This window comes from Hyperoodon ampullatus (genome assembly GCF_949752795.1).
Source record: "Hyperoodon ampullatus genome assembly, chromosome: 11".
NCBI lineage: Eukaryota > Metazoa > Chordata > Mammalia > Artiodactyla > Ziphiidae > Hyperoodon > Hyperoodon ampullatus.
The window spans coordinates 58,559,119-58,573,964 of record NC_136924.1 but is presented as its reverse complement, the minus strand read 5'-3'; the positions used below and the strand labels follow the sequence as shown (position 1 = coordinate 58,573,964).

At 39.4% G+C, this 14,846-nt stretch overlaps 1 protein-coding gene across 1 annotated transcript in view; it reads left to right on the top strand.

Moving 5' to 3' along the window:
* LOC307060666 (cyclic AMP-dependent transcription factor ATF-7) overlaps positions 1-14,846 on the top strand; it is a 97,248-nt gene that overhangs the window by 5,672 nt on the left and 76,730 nt on the right. Inside the window, exon 2 of the mRNA XM_079715308.1 lies at positions 13,906-13,974. Coding sequence (XP_079571434.1) covers positions 13,927-13,974 — 48 coding nt within the window. The 5' untranslated portion in view covers positions 13,906-13,926. The remainder of the gene's footprint in view (positions 1-13,905; positions 13,975-14,846) is intronic.

Sequence of the window (14,846 nt, the reverse complement as noted above, 5' to 3'; positions counted from 1 at the left end):
AGGAACTTACTATTGAAAAATCAGGAAGAAAAATAGAATGTAAAGAAAATGAAATTGAAATGGTTCTACTGAGCCAGTGGGAATGGATAAACAAAAAGTAAGGAACATAAATGACAAGAAATAATAATTCCTTTGAGCTAAACACAAAACAAATGAACAACAACAAATATTTTGCATTGGGGTCATTTTATGTCTTAAAATATTTTATCATGACATTTTCTCTTCAGAATTTCCCTGGTGGACACTGTGTTGAAAGAATGTGGTTGGTTTTTTTCTTTCTGTTAAGTCATAGTATTTTGTTTCCTTTCCTTCTCTTGTTTGTCCTTTTGTTGAGAAACGTTGGAAAAAAAAGAAATCTGAATAATTTTCTCACTGCCTGTATACAGTGAAGCAAAATTCAGTTCAGTTTTGAAAGTAAACATATACTGCATGGCTTCCTTGGAGAGGAAGGATGAATGTTAAAATTCAGGAAAGGTTTTTTAAATATATAAATTTATTTATTTTTGGCTGTGTTGGGTCTTCGTTGCTGCGCGCAGGCTTTCTCTAGTTGCAGCGAGCGGGGGCTACTCTTTATTGCGATGTGCAGGCTTCTCATTGCAGTGGCTTCTCTTGTTGCAGAGCACGGGCTCTAGGCACATGAGCTTCAGTAGTTGTGGCACACAGGCTCAGTAGTCGTGCCTCGCGGGCTCTAGAGTGCAGGCTCGGTAGTTGTGGCGCATGGACTTAGTTGCTCTGCGGCATGTGGGATCTTCCCAGACCAGGGCTCAAACCCATGTCCTCTGCATTGGCAGGCGGATTCTTAACCACTGTGCCACCAGGGAAGCCCAGAAAAGGTTTTATGAAAAGACAAATTTACTACCTAGTTTTTAAAACTTTGTAAGCAGACATCTAGGAAAGATTCCCAACTAAACCAAAGGTGAGCTACAACAGTAGTGTCATGAAGGAGAACAGAACTCATTACAAACTCATGACTTTGTTAGCTTCTTTTCATCTTTTGGTGAGTTTAATCCTGAATGTTCTCATATATTTGAAACCTGACTGTGCAGAAAGTTTCTCTAATTCAATACTGCATTTATCCTTAATAAATATCAATTTGTGAAAGTCTAACAAGAGCCAAGATTTAGCTTGAAAAGTTACTTTGTGAGCTTGCGGCTGGGGCCTTCATGGGAATAGTTTTGTTCTGCCATCTCCTCACCTTCTCACAAAACCCAACTTGTTTTCTTTGAGTGGAATTACTTACTAATATCTTCTTATCTGATATAGTGCTTCTTTCTGACATTGCGGACAGAGGAGATTTATGTTCTAAATTGGCCACATTTTATTTGGGGCTTAAAATTTACCATGTAGTAGAAAAGTAAAAAATAGAGCATAACCATTCTTTTTGAAATAGGAATGTGCCTGACTTTATTATAAAAACAGGATGACTAATTGAATATAACATACGATTGCTGTAAATGATTTGTGTTGGCACCAAGTTTCTGGCCAGTGATGTTTATTTAAGCTTTATCAAACTTGAGTAACACCATCCTAGTTTTATTTAACATGGGTTTTCTGATATTTCTGGTACTAACATGTCTTTCGTAACACCATTAAAATTTTTTTTTAAGCTTTGGTCAAGCAGTAGTTTGCTAATATTTTACATATCTGTGCTAGGGACTTTTGAAAGTCAGTGAACATTGGAATACCCCAGATAGGTCGCTGTGTTGCCAGTATGTGGACAGTCTTAGAAAATAGATTTTTTTCTTGAGAATTTCTAAGCGTCTCCATGATTATTGTTGTGGGATATTGTAGCTATTTCCTATCTGGGACCAAACTCATACTGGGGTTTAATGTTAAAGTCTATCAGGTTTGTTGTTGTTTGCAGCCTATTTAAATTAAGTCCATGAAGGTTTAAAATTTATCCTTAAAGATCAGTGTTTTGGGGTTGATTGCTATTGCTTTGCTGTTTCACTTCATCTGAAAATGAGTACACAAAAAACCAAAACACAACACTAGATTTTTGACAGCCTACCAGTTTCCAGGAATTTTTTTACTTCTAAAATCATATTGAGGCCAAACATAGATAGGTATAATGTTCTCTAGTTATTTCTAACTCAGCTTCCTGATGTCACTTTAGCAAGTTGTTGCTTCTTTGTTTTTGCTTTATTAGCCTTTCTGAGAATAGCTCAGCATAGTTCCTTGAATCCTCCAAAAGCCTGGAGAGAAAGTTCTAGTCTAGTAGTTGCCTGTATGAAGCTGTTTCCATATAGGTTCTAAGCTTTGGCCATGTGTTGCCTAACTTATGATTCAGCCTAATTCTCACTCCCATCTGTTTTCAGTCATTTGCTGCAAAACTATTTGGTCTATTTAAGCCGGCTCCTTTCTTTGAAACCTGTCCCTGCATGCCTGAGCCTGAAATCCAGAAATTAATTTTAACTTTCTCTTTGATCAATTCAGGGCACTCTACTGTTTATTTCTCAAACTGTGAGTCTCAAACTGCTTTTAGTCTCAGTACCCACCCCTCTATAGTCTTAAAAATTATTGAGAACTCCAAAGAGCTTTTGCTTTTATCATGGTTATATCTATTAATATTTAGTATATTAGAAATTAAAATGGAGAAAATTTTAAAATATTATCTGCTTATTTGCTTATTTTAAAATAACAACATAGATAACTGTATCTATAGTTTTAAAAAAATTGGGGGAAGAACATCAAATATCTGGCTAATAAAAAACAGCTGTATTCTCATATCTGCTTCTGCATTCAGTCTGTTACAGTATGTTGTTTTGGTTGAAATATACGAAGAAAACCTGTGCTTACACAGATATGTAATAGGAAAAGGAAAGATTCTTTTCAGATAATTGTAGATAATCTTTCTTCTTTGATACTACGTCAAAATCTGAAAAGTGATAGTTTCTTAAAGGTTAGCTATTGTGTAGAATCTGATACCACATCTGTGAACTTTTAATATTCTGTTACATTAAAATGAATGGGCCTATGTTGCCTCTTAAATATATCTTTTACCCTTGTATGATCTGAACACCCATGAACCCTCTGAAAGGGTCTCAAGGATCTGTAGGGATCCCTGGAGCCCACTTTGAGAACTGATGTCTCATGGTACCAAACTTGAAAAATACAGTTGTTTACCATACGGGAGGAATATCTAACCATTTTAGTGCTTCTCAAAGGGTGGGTTACTGGCCATTTGCCTCAGAATTACCAAGGGTGTTTTTGTTTTGTTTTGTTTTGTTTTTTTTCTTTGCTGTACGCGGGCCTCTCACCGCCGTGGCCCCTCCCATTGCGGAGCACAGGCCCCGGACGCGCCGGCCCAGCGGCCATGGCTCACGGGCCCAGCCGCTCCGCGGCATGCGGGATCCTCCTGGACCGGGGCACGAACCCGCGTCCCCCGCATCAGCAGGCGGACTCCCAACCACTGGGCCACCAGGGAAGCCCACCAAGGGTGTTTTTTAAAGTGTAGATTCTTGGGCCCCAAAGCCAAGAGAATCCAGGTGGCCTGGGAATCTGTATTTTTACATGGAGCCTAGATGAATATGTTAAAGATTGAGAACTATAGAGGTAGATTAATTAATCATGTTTTAAGAAAACCTAATTTCTAAATTTCGAGAAGTCAGATAAAAAGAAATTAGTACTTGAATAGTCACATAGTAAAAGTCCTTAATTAACAATCACTCTGACATTTGTCATAATTGGGATATCTTAACCTTGTGTTTTAATTAATAATAGTTATCATAAATACCAGGAGTTGGCAAACTAAGGCCAGATGGTAAATATGTGCTTTGCAGGCATGAGGTCTCTTGTTGTAACTACAACTCCAGCATTGTAGCACAGAAGTAGCTAGCCAGGGCTTCCCTGGTGGCGCAGTGGTTGAGAGTCCGCCTGCAGATGCAGGGGACATGGGTTTGTGCCCCAGTCTGGGAAGATCCCACATGCCGCGGAGCGGCTAGGCCCGTGAGCCATGGCCGCTGAGCTTGCGCGTCTGGAGCCTGTGCTCCGCAACGGGAGAGGCCACAACAGTGAGAGGCCCGCGTACCGCAAAAAAAAAAAAAAAAAAAAAGAAGAAGTAGCTAGCCAGAGACAACATGCAAAGAATAAGCATGGCTGTGTTCCCATAAAACTTTATTTATGGGCACTAAAATTTGAATTTCATATAGTTTTCACATGTCACAAAATTTTCTTCCTTTGATTTTTTTCAACCATTTAAAAATGTAAAAAACATTCTTAGCTTGTGGGCCATATAAAAACAAGTGGCAGGCTTGATTTGGCCCATGGGCTGGAGTTTACCAATCCTTGATGTATACTATAACTGGATTATGAGTTTTAAAATTATTATTATAAAATATGCTTTTTTTTTTTTTTTTTTTTTTTTTTTTTGCGGTACGCGGGCCTCTCCCGTTGCACGGAGCACAGGCTCCGGATGCGCAGGCTCAGCGGCCATGGCTCACGGGCCCAGCCGCTCCGCGGCATGTGGGATCTTCCCGGACCGGGGCACGAACCTGTGCCCCCTGCATCGGCAGGCGGACTCTCAACCACTGCGCCACCAGGGAAGCCCTAAAATATACTTTTTAAAAAAAATTTACTTATTTTTATTTTTTGGCTGTGTTGGGTCTTCGTTGCTGCGAGCGGGCTTTCTCTAGTTGCGGCGAGCAGGCTTCTCATTGCGGTGGCTTCTCTTGTTGCGCAGCACGGGCTCTAGGTGGGCGGGCTTCAGTAGTTGTGGCTCACAGGCTCTAGAGTGGAGGCTCAGTAGTTGTAGCTCATGGGCTTAGTTGCTCCGTGGCATGTGGGATCTTCCCGGACCAGGGCTCAAACCCACGTCCCCTGCAGGCAGGCGGATTCTTAACCACTGCACCACCAGGGAAGCCCAATTATAATAAAATATACTTAATGTTCAAACTATCAACATTATTTAATTTTCCTAGACAAAAATAATGCTCCAAGAAATTATAGTCCCTCAAGTTCATGTTTCTGGACATTCATTTATATAATAAACATAAGAAACACCTATTGTGTGTAAACTTGGAAATACATGATTCACTTAGAAGTAGTCATACAATATGCAAGTTGTCATACAACTTTCCGGTGTTATCAAAAGATACAGTGTCCATTTTTATATCTTCTTTGGGGTGTGTGAGAACAGGTAACTAGGGTTCAGTCCAACCTCAACCTCTTGACTCATCTTTTGCATTTTTTTTTAACTCTCTATCTCAGTTTTCCAATCTGTTAGCAAAGTGCTTTACAAAAGGCTAATTAGTTAAAGGTTATAGACTTATATATGCTTTTTATGTAATCCTTTTGGGGCATTTGGTTTACCTACTAATGAAATAGTGTGTTAAACTGTTGTTTTGCTAAATACTACAGTGGAAAATGAACCCAGAATTTATGAAAAGAAATTTCAATTCCTAAATAATCTACTGCCTAGTAAAACATGAGTCTTCTTTGTTTTCTGGGGTTAACATACCTTCATTATAGTCTCACTGTTCATAGGTTTATTGGAATCTTTTCCTAAAGTCAGTGTTCTAGATGTAATGCAAGTCACAGGAGCACAATATCTTATGGAGAATAAAATGTTGAGGCTGCTATGGTGAAGAGCTTCAGTGTTTGTACTCTTTGCTTAGCAGCAGCTAAATTATCTAAGAGTCTGAAAGTTGGTATCCAAAGTTATGGTTTTGGAAGAGAACTATTTGTATATAATTTTTTTCTTTTTAATATCATGGGGGAATGGGGCCTGTAGAGCTCTGTTTGGGTGCTGGTCTAAATTTTTTAGCGTATTTGTAGCTCACTGAAAGGCATTCAGTACTTGCTAAGCTTGGCTTTGTGTTGGACAGTTGGGGCAATTTCTAAGTGTTCAATATAAGTACTACATGTTGTTAGGCAGCTTTCGTGGATTCTGAAAATGGGTCCTTGAGGGTAACTAATAAGGAATTATCTTGAAATGCTTAATTTACCCTGTGTATCGATCTAAGTTTCCGCCATGTCTATTTCTATTTGATGCTGTTAGTTTACATTTTTAGAAAGATTTTTTTGGTAGTTCATTTTGAACTTTGTCAGTTGGTTCTGTGGTTCTGTTGCTTTGTAGTAGAGAGTGAACAACTTTGTATAATTTTTAAATACTATACTGTTTAGTGCTTTAGAGTAGTCTAGCAGAGGGACTTCCCTGGTGGTCCAGTGGTTAAGACTTCACCTTCCAATGCGGGGGGTGCAGGTTCAATCCCTGCTTGGGAAGCTAAGATCCCACATGCCTCGCAGCCAAAAGACCAAAACATAAAACAAAAGCAATATTGTAACAAATTCAGTGAAGACTTTAAGAATGGTCCACATCAAAAAAAAAAAAAATCTTAAAAAAAAAAAAAGGAATAGTCTAGCAGATATGGGCCTTTTTTTTTTTAACTAAGTCATGCAGATCAGTATTCTTTTTATTATTAAATTATATTATAAAGTTTTTTATTTATTAAAAGCAATCTGTGGGCTTCCCTGGTGGCGCAGTGGTTGAGAGTCCGCCTGCCGATGCAGGGGACACGGGTTCGTGCCCTGGTCTGGGAAGATCCCACGTGCCACGGAGCGGCTGGGCCCGTGAGCCATGGCCGCTGAGCCTGCGCGTCCGGAGCCTGTGCTCCACAACGGGAGAGGCCACAACAGTGAGAGGCCAAAAAAAAAAAAAAAAAAAAAAGTAGTCTGTGATCATTGTAAAGACTTTGGAAAATACTGAAGGTAGAAAGAGGGAAATAAAATCATCTGTAATGCCATTATCCAGAGATAACCATTATTAACATTTGACGTTAATTCCCTCATCTTGTTCTATGCTTATTATTTTGTTTGCTTTTTTATAGATTTGGAATTATGGTGCATATGCAATTTTGTATCCTGCTTTTTTTTTGCGGTACACGGGCCTCTCACTGTTGTGGCCTTTCCCGTTGCGGAGCACAGGCTCCGGATGTGTAGGCTCAGCGGCCGTGGCTCACGGGCCTAGCCGCTCCGTGGCATGGGGGATCTTCCTGGACCGGGGCATGAACCTGTGTCCCCTGAATCAGCAGGCGGACTCTCAACCACTGCGCCACCAGGGAAGCCCCTAGTATCCTGCTTTTTTTGCCCACTTAATGTATAACGTTTTCTCATGTTGTTAAATAGCTTTCAGAAACGTTATTATTAACAACTTAAATATATCTATTGTAAGACAATATCTTAATTTATATTTATCCATTCTTTTTAAACATTTAATTCCTTTTCTTTTTTTGTTATGACTCTGATGAACATTTCCATATATAAATGGTCCATGTTTCTGGTTTTAGCCTCAGAATAAAGTCCTGAAAGAAGAATGATTTGTTCAAAGGGTGTAAAACGTTTTAAGACACTTAATATAAACATTGCCAGATTGCTTTCCAAAAAGATTGTCCATATATGTACTCCCACAAGTTCCATATTAAGATGCCCTCTCTGCTGCATCCTTGACTAGCAAGCATTCTTTTATACTTGAAAGTATACCTTAAAAGCTCTGGTCTAGGTTTTGTTTTCAAGGGTCAGTTAAGTGTCAATTAACTTGACAAACACCTCCCCCCTCCCCATTTTTAACAGTCTAACCAAAAACTGTAGAGCTGCTTTTGTGTTATTTGTATGATAGGAAAAGCATAGAATTGGTTGGGTGTAGTCACATAAAATACCTTAGGCACAAAGTAGTTGTAAATATGTATTTAAAATATGTTTTAAATACATATAGCTTTAGGGCTTCCCTGGTGGCGCAGTGGTTGGGAGTCCGCCTGCCGATGCAGGGGACGCGGGTTCGCGCCCCGGTCAGGGAGGATCCCATGTGCCGCGGAGTGGCTGGGCCCGTGAGCCATGGCCGCTGGGCCTGTGCATCCGGAGCCTGTGCTCCACAGCGGAAGAGGCCACAACAGTGAGAGGCCCACATACAGCAAAAAAAAAAAAACAAAAAATACATATAGCTTTAAATGCGTAAATACCTGCATAGTGGTTGTTTTGTGGACCCAGCAGCTTTCTGCAAAACTTGGAAAGATAAGTGTAAAATTTCAGCAAAGTATACTTGAATATCTACTTCAGATTAAATCAGTAAATATTTATTGAACATCAACTGTATTATGAAAGGAAAGGCTTCCAGAAGTTTTTAACTGGATCTCTATATTCTTCCCCATTCCCCTTTTGGTCACAGATAATACAACCATTTCCTTTTTATTCATGAAGCTAAAGTAGTCCACTTCTAGTTACTAACACATCACCATTTCATTTCTTTCATAGCAATTATCTGCTATTAATCTAAAATGATTTTGTTTATTAACTTCTTTGTGTTTGTCTCTTCTTTGTAGACTGTAAGGAAGCACTATGAGGGCAGATATCTTGTGTGTCTCATTCATTGTTGAATTTGGTGGCCTAGATATGGTAGGCACTGAATAAAGTGTTCAGTGAATTAATGAATTTAAAAAGTATATTTATTTTTGGCTGCGTCAGGTCTTAGTTGCGGCTTGCGGGCTCTTCGTTGTGGTGTGCAGGCTCTCTGGTTGTGGCACACGGGTTCAGTAGTTGTTGCGTATGGGCTCCAGAGACCATGGGCTCTGTAGTTTGCAGCACATGGGCTCTCTAGTTGAGGCGTGTGGGCACAGTAGTTGCGGTACACAGGCTTAGTTGCCCCGCGGGCTGTGGGATCTTATTTCCCTGACCAGGGATCAAACCCACTTCCCCTGCCTTGGAAGGCGGATTCTTAACCACTGGACCAACAGGGAAGTCCCTGAATTAATGAATTTTTTAAATGATTAAATTTACTTTTTGATCCCAAAGGTAAATTGTAGTTATTAGTTTCATACGTCTTCCTTGTCAGATCTTTTACCAAGACTTAACCATCTTTTTTGTGCTCGAATATACTCTGGAATTGCTAGTAAAATAATTTGATAAATGACCATAAAGAATAGGAGAAGGGCTTCCCAGGTGGCGCAGTGGTTGAGAATCCACCTGCCGATGCAGGGGACACGGGTTCGTGCCCCGGTCCGGGAAGATCCCACATGCCGCGGAGTGGCTAGGCCCGTGAGCCATGGCCTCTGAGCCTGCGCGTCTGGAGCCTGTGCTCCGCAACGGGAGAGGCCACAGCAGTGAGAGGCCCGCGTACTGCAAAAAAAAAAAAAAAAAAAAAGAATAGGAGAAATAATAAGGGATCTAATACGTATACTGATCAACCTATGACTAATTGAACTTGTAAACTAAGCCATCATTCTTACCACTTACTTGGCATCTTTCATGCCAGATGACAAGGATTCTTTGCCCGACCAAACTTTAGTCAGGCTGCTGAACCTTCTTTTAGGCTTATCTGTGTACTTTCTTGTAAAACTGAATTTCAGCAAGAACCCTGCTAAGTCAGTTTAGCAAGAGCCCCCCACCCTCAGTATCTGTTCTCTCTCATATCTGATTAGGTTCTTCATCCTCTACCATCCCTCAGGTGATGTCTCATCACCCTGGCCTGTCTTCAGCAAGAATCTTGTTCGGTTAGTTTAACCAGAATCCCCTTTACCCCTTATGTTTCCTCTTAGTAATTTTCTAGTCACTGAACTCCACCCTGGTCCTTGGCTGTTAATTCCCACTCGCCCATGGTGTATTCGAAACTGAGCCTGGTTTATATACTGAGATCTCTTAGCCACTATTGCAATAGTCCTGAATAAAATCCGTTTTTTACTGCTTTAACTACTGTCCAGCTCTGGTTTTCTTTGACACAGATGAGAGAAAGATTCTTTTTTTGCAAAAGACTATTGTCTTTACTTTTGTGTCCGCTTTGCCTGGCACTTAGTAGTTCCTTAGTAATGCTTTTGAATGAATAAATGATAGCTAGTTTGAACCCCTTCTAGATTTTCATGAATCTTTGATACTTATGGTGTATATGCCCTTCTCATTTTTTTATACTTAGCAATATCTGCTTTTTGTTATTAGGAACCTGCAAACAGGCCCTTGGGTGTGTTTATATTGATACATGGCTTTTATTCCTTACCTTAAGTTGGGTCATCTTAATAACATCAGTTGGTTACTAAAGAAATAATTATATTACAGCCAGGTCCAGAGAACTGACTTTTTGTAGACCTCAGTGGCAGACTCCATCCTCATTCCATTAAAAAAAAAAAAAAAGATAGATATACATATGTATACACACAGAATCAGAGAATCAGTTTCCTTATTTGCACATTGACCATTTTAGGATATACTTCTGGCTCTGACAAAACTATTTAAGAAAGATTCTATGGGGCTTCCCTGGTGGCGCAGTGGTTGAGAGTCCGCCTGCCGATGCAGGGGACACGGGTTCGTGCCCCAGTCCGGGAAGATCCCACGTGCCGCGGAGCGGCTGGGCGCGTGAGCCATGGCCACTGAGCCTGTGCGTCCGGAGCCTGTGCTCCGCAACGGGAGAGACCACAACAGTGAGAGGCCCGCGTACCGCAAAAAAAAAAAAAAAAAAAAAGATTCTATGAAATTACCCCAATTATTAAAATCATTCTGTAAACCTTGGATTTTCTTCACTTTTCTGCCAGCATTCAGATAACGTTCTCTCTTTTAGGTGAATACCAATTTTTATCATTCATGCATTCTGAGCACATAAGCCTTTTCCTTGGCCCCTAGGACAGCCTTTTTATGCATCTTTGTTTTCCTGTTCTAAGATCACCACTGAGAGCATTTCACTTTCTTTTGGAAATGTCTCTAAATATGTGTATCCCCTGTCTGTCATTTATTGCTTAGTTCTAAAGAATGCTTGAGTTTCATCCTGAAGAATAGATTGAGAAACAGATGACAGACTTGAGTGCCGTGCCTGGACACGTGATCTACCTGTCAAGCAGTACAGTTACAAATGAGCTGTGAGTTAAATTCTAGTGAATGGCAGTATCATTATTCAAGATTTCACCTTTTGTCTCAGTCTTTATACCACAGAAATGTGTTGCTATTTGTTTTTGAGGAGGCATCAGTTTGACCTCTCATATCAGAGGTTAGTTTTAAGTATCAAATAGAAATAAGCAATGGCATTCTTTATATGTAACAATTGATACAGCAGACTGGGAATGAAAAATTTTTGAAGGATGTTAACTGGAAATTCTTTTTAAGTGGGGAGACAGATCATTATTGTTAAATATTTCATTTTTTTTAAAAAGACTTCACTTTAAAGTTAAAAGCAAGAATGATGGAAATGAAAAGGAGCAAGAGATTGAGGGAATCACTGAAGAATAATTGTAGGGGGACTTCCCTGGTGGTCCAGTGGTTGATTCCACGCTTCCAATGCAGGGGGCGTGGGTTCGATCCCAGTGGGGAACTAAGATCCCACGTGCCACGCGGTTGGGGCCAAAAAAAAAGAGAATAATTGTAGGTATTTAAGAAAGAGGGCCTTCTTCCTCCCATTGTGATCTCTCTTTAGTGAAAATGGCAAAACAAAAGCCAGCAAAATCGGAAGGAAGCAGGAAATCCTAGTTAGTGACCGTCAGATTTGAATATTTAAGAGCCATGAAAATGCTTGCTTCTGTTACATTTTAATTCTCTTCCCCAAAACTTATTTTTGCCTTTTTTTCTGCTTTTAGAAAGTCTTGATTTTTCATCTCTATTTCCTAGTAAGGATGCAGTGAAATAAAATTTGGAAGCCATAAATTGTGATGTGATTGTGCAAAACCAAGTTAAATTTTGAATTCTGTGGTTTGAGGAAAACCATTCCAGAATTTATTTAATCACTTCCTATACCAGTGCTGCCCCACTTCTCAGCCAAGACCCTTTTCCTCCTCTAAATCAGTGGAAAACTGAGAAAACTTAGCCTCAAAAAACATAAGGTAAAAATAAGGAATCCTGCCTGCTTATGTTATATCTGCTCTATCCCTTGTAGTTTACTTCCTGATTGAAGATAGGTTAGAAGATCTTGTTGAAATAAAATTCTCATTTAGTGATTTTATTAGGAAAGCAGGTTCTGGGACTAGGAAGTAAAATTATCTCCAGCACAGCAGTTGTTAGGAATTTTTCCAGCGATCAGTTACTTTCCAGAAATGTTCTGAGTTTTCAGCCATAATGGCATTGGTCTTTGCATTTATTTACTGTTGTATATTTGTATTTATTTTTTGCACTGTGTTGTAGTTCTAGGAAGTGTATTTAAAACAAATGAGCAAACAAACCAGAAGACCTCCTTGTCCTGGGGCTGTGTGAAGAATAAAGCTCTCATTTTCCCAGTACCAATCATCAACTTGAGCTGGCCTCTCCCAGGAACAGAATTTATTGAAGCAATTTATCCTGGCTAAATGTGATATAAATCTGTGTACACCTGTGTACATACAGGCTCTCTTCCATTACAGCAGTGCTGCAGCATCAGTTTCCTTCATAGTCAGACCCTGTTCCTATCACAATGAAGGATTGCTAAGAAGCCCTTTGTATTTTATGGGGCACCCCACAATTTTAAACAGCGATTAGTTGTGGAATTACTGATCAGACTACCAGAAATACGGGTTTCCAACCCTAGAGTGAGTCTTAAGAGAGTAGGAGAGATGTTACCACTGCCCTCTGAGTTTTAGGCATGGTTTTCTGATTGCCAGATGTGGTCTAGCACTTTAATATTTATTTTGACGTAGATCTGACTGAGGTTAACCTGACATTTTGGTTTATCTCCAAGATGAAAATTCGAAATTTGGTTATAGTTCTGAAGTCGTTTCTACACATATTCAAATTGTAGTTCTTCCTCTTTCATCTTCCCTTGTTCGTATTCTTTCATACAGCTTTCTCTCTTGTAGAAGGATGTTTGAAAATGTCCTTTAGGAGTTTATTTTATAAAGACTATTTTTGTGACCCTCCCCTTTTTTCTCTTTCACTCTTTCAAAATACTCTATATCTTTTAGGAATATTTTTACTATGATTTTCATTTCTAATCCTTATCCATCTCTACCTCTATTTTTATTCCTAGTTGGGATATGAGAAATTTCCCCAACATATTCATTTGGAGTTATTGTTCTTTGACAAAGAATTTTGATCAACATTTCAAAAGTTTAGCTTCAATAATTGAAAAACAACAACAGTATAAACCCTGTTAAATTCTAAAGAGAAACGGAGAGGATGGATGGTGATGCCTTTTAGTGCCATTTCTTTTATCCCCTGCAGCAGCACACATCTGTTGGCTGCAACAGAGCAGCCCAAGAACTCTGGCCGAGAGCAGCACAAACAGCCGGAACATATTCACCCAGTAAACCCCCAAAGAGTCGACATTTGTTTTATTGCTGCTTTTAAAAACGTAGCCATAAATAGAATCGGGGGGAAGGGCACCGATATTTCTCCATTTGCCACCAACGATTGGTGGGGGGAGAAGGAGGCTCCCTTTGGGGAGAGAAGGGTTTTATTTTTATTTTTTTATTAATGAAAATCATTTCCCATGTAGCCCAATAGGATGGGTGCTTTGTTTTCTTTGGCAATAATCTGGGATAAACGGCCCTTGCCAACAGTCTCATTGTTTATACACCAGGGAGCCAGATTATGGCCCTGTAAAATGGAGCACCCCTCCTATAATCCCTTAATTAATTAAATGACAAATTTTGGTCTTCTCTAGTTCAGAAATATGGCTTCCGCATCGAGTGTTCAGTGAATTTATTGACATAGGGAACTGCACTGGTTGTAATTCAGCAGACTGGAGAAGTGTGTTATATACTGTAGCAGAAAGAGGGAAAAATCTAGTAAAAGGCTTGAAATTCCTTGACTCTTTAGGTTTAAATTTTTCTAATTAAAAGTTTCAACTGAGGCACAGTAGATCATATGCCACCTGTCTAATGGGTCTCCCCAAAGTAGCCCGTGTTTACAGCTTTGATAGACGGCATTCTTGGAACACCTGTTTCTAGGCTTGATATTTTTGAAGCACTTTTTTTTTTTTTAACTCCAACGTATTTAACATAACTTTTCCCCCTACCTCCCCCTCCTCAGCTCTGCTCTGCTATATGAAATATGGGAGACGACAGACCGTTTGTGTGCAATGCCCCGGGCTGTGGACAGGTACGTTTACAATATACTTTATTGTGAATGTCTCGTTGTGAATCAAAGTGGCTGTTTTATCACTAAGGCAAAGAGTTTAAAGCCAGTGTTTTACGTGATCACTGGAGGTAATCAGATCAGAGGATTTGTAGTGTGTAAATCCAAGTTATGAGGAAATGTAGGCACTCTACCGTAATGAAATCTGCCTTGCTCTCTTTCATATTGTTATTCTACTGGTGTTTGTTTCGCAACACACAGTGTTGAGGAATACGTGTTGCTCTCGCCTCCTTTCTAAAGCTATTTATTTAAATACAAAGCAAGTTTAGAAATATCTTTTCTTCAACCTTCATGGATGTAAAAGTCTGCTCAGCATATTTGGTTAGGAAGCTGAAAATGCACCCATTCACTGTGAACCTCAATTTGCCAGAGTCTATTTTGGATTTTTTAAATAAGAAATAAAAAGTTTCTTTTGACTGTTGATCAAGAAAATCATTGTTAGCAGCTAAGGCAAATACCTGTCTAGGAAGGACAAATCCAACATAGAATCCGAGATCTCACAGCAATGTATCAGCTACAAGTTTTCTCAGCCATTTTCCCTGTCTGACACCATTAAATGCCTTGTTCTGTGTGTTAGCTGCCATGTTATTGTTTGTATGCGTATACATTGTGTCAAATATTTTTCATCATGTACTTTTTAAATAATTTTGTTGAAACTGCCTTTTTTTTTTTTTCATTTTGTACCTTCTTAACACTTATTCCTAGATCCTCCCATTCTGCCATGTTCCACAAAGGATGAAGAAAGGAATACAAAGAAAGTTTTATTCAAGAGAGTTTTATTTGCCTTCAAGAGTTGATTTTATGGAGCCTAAAGGGTTGAATTTCTTTTCAGTTAG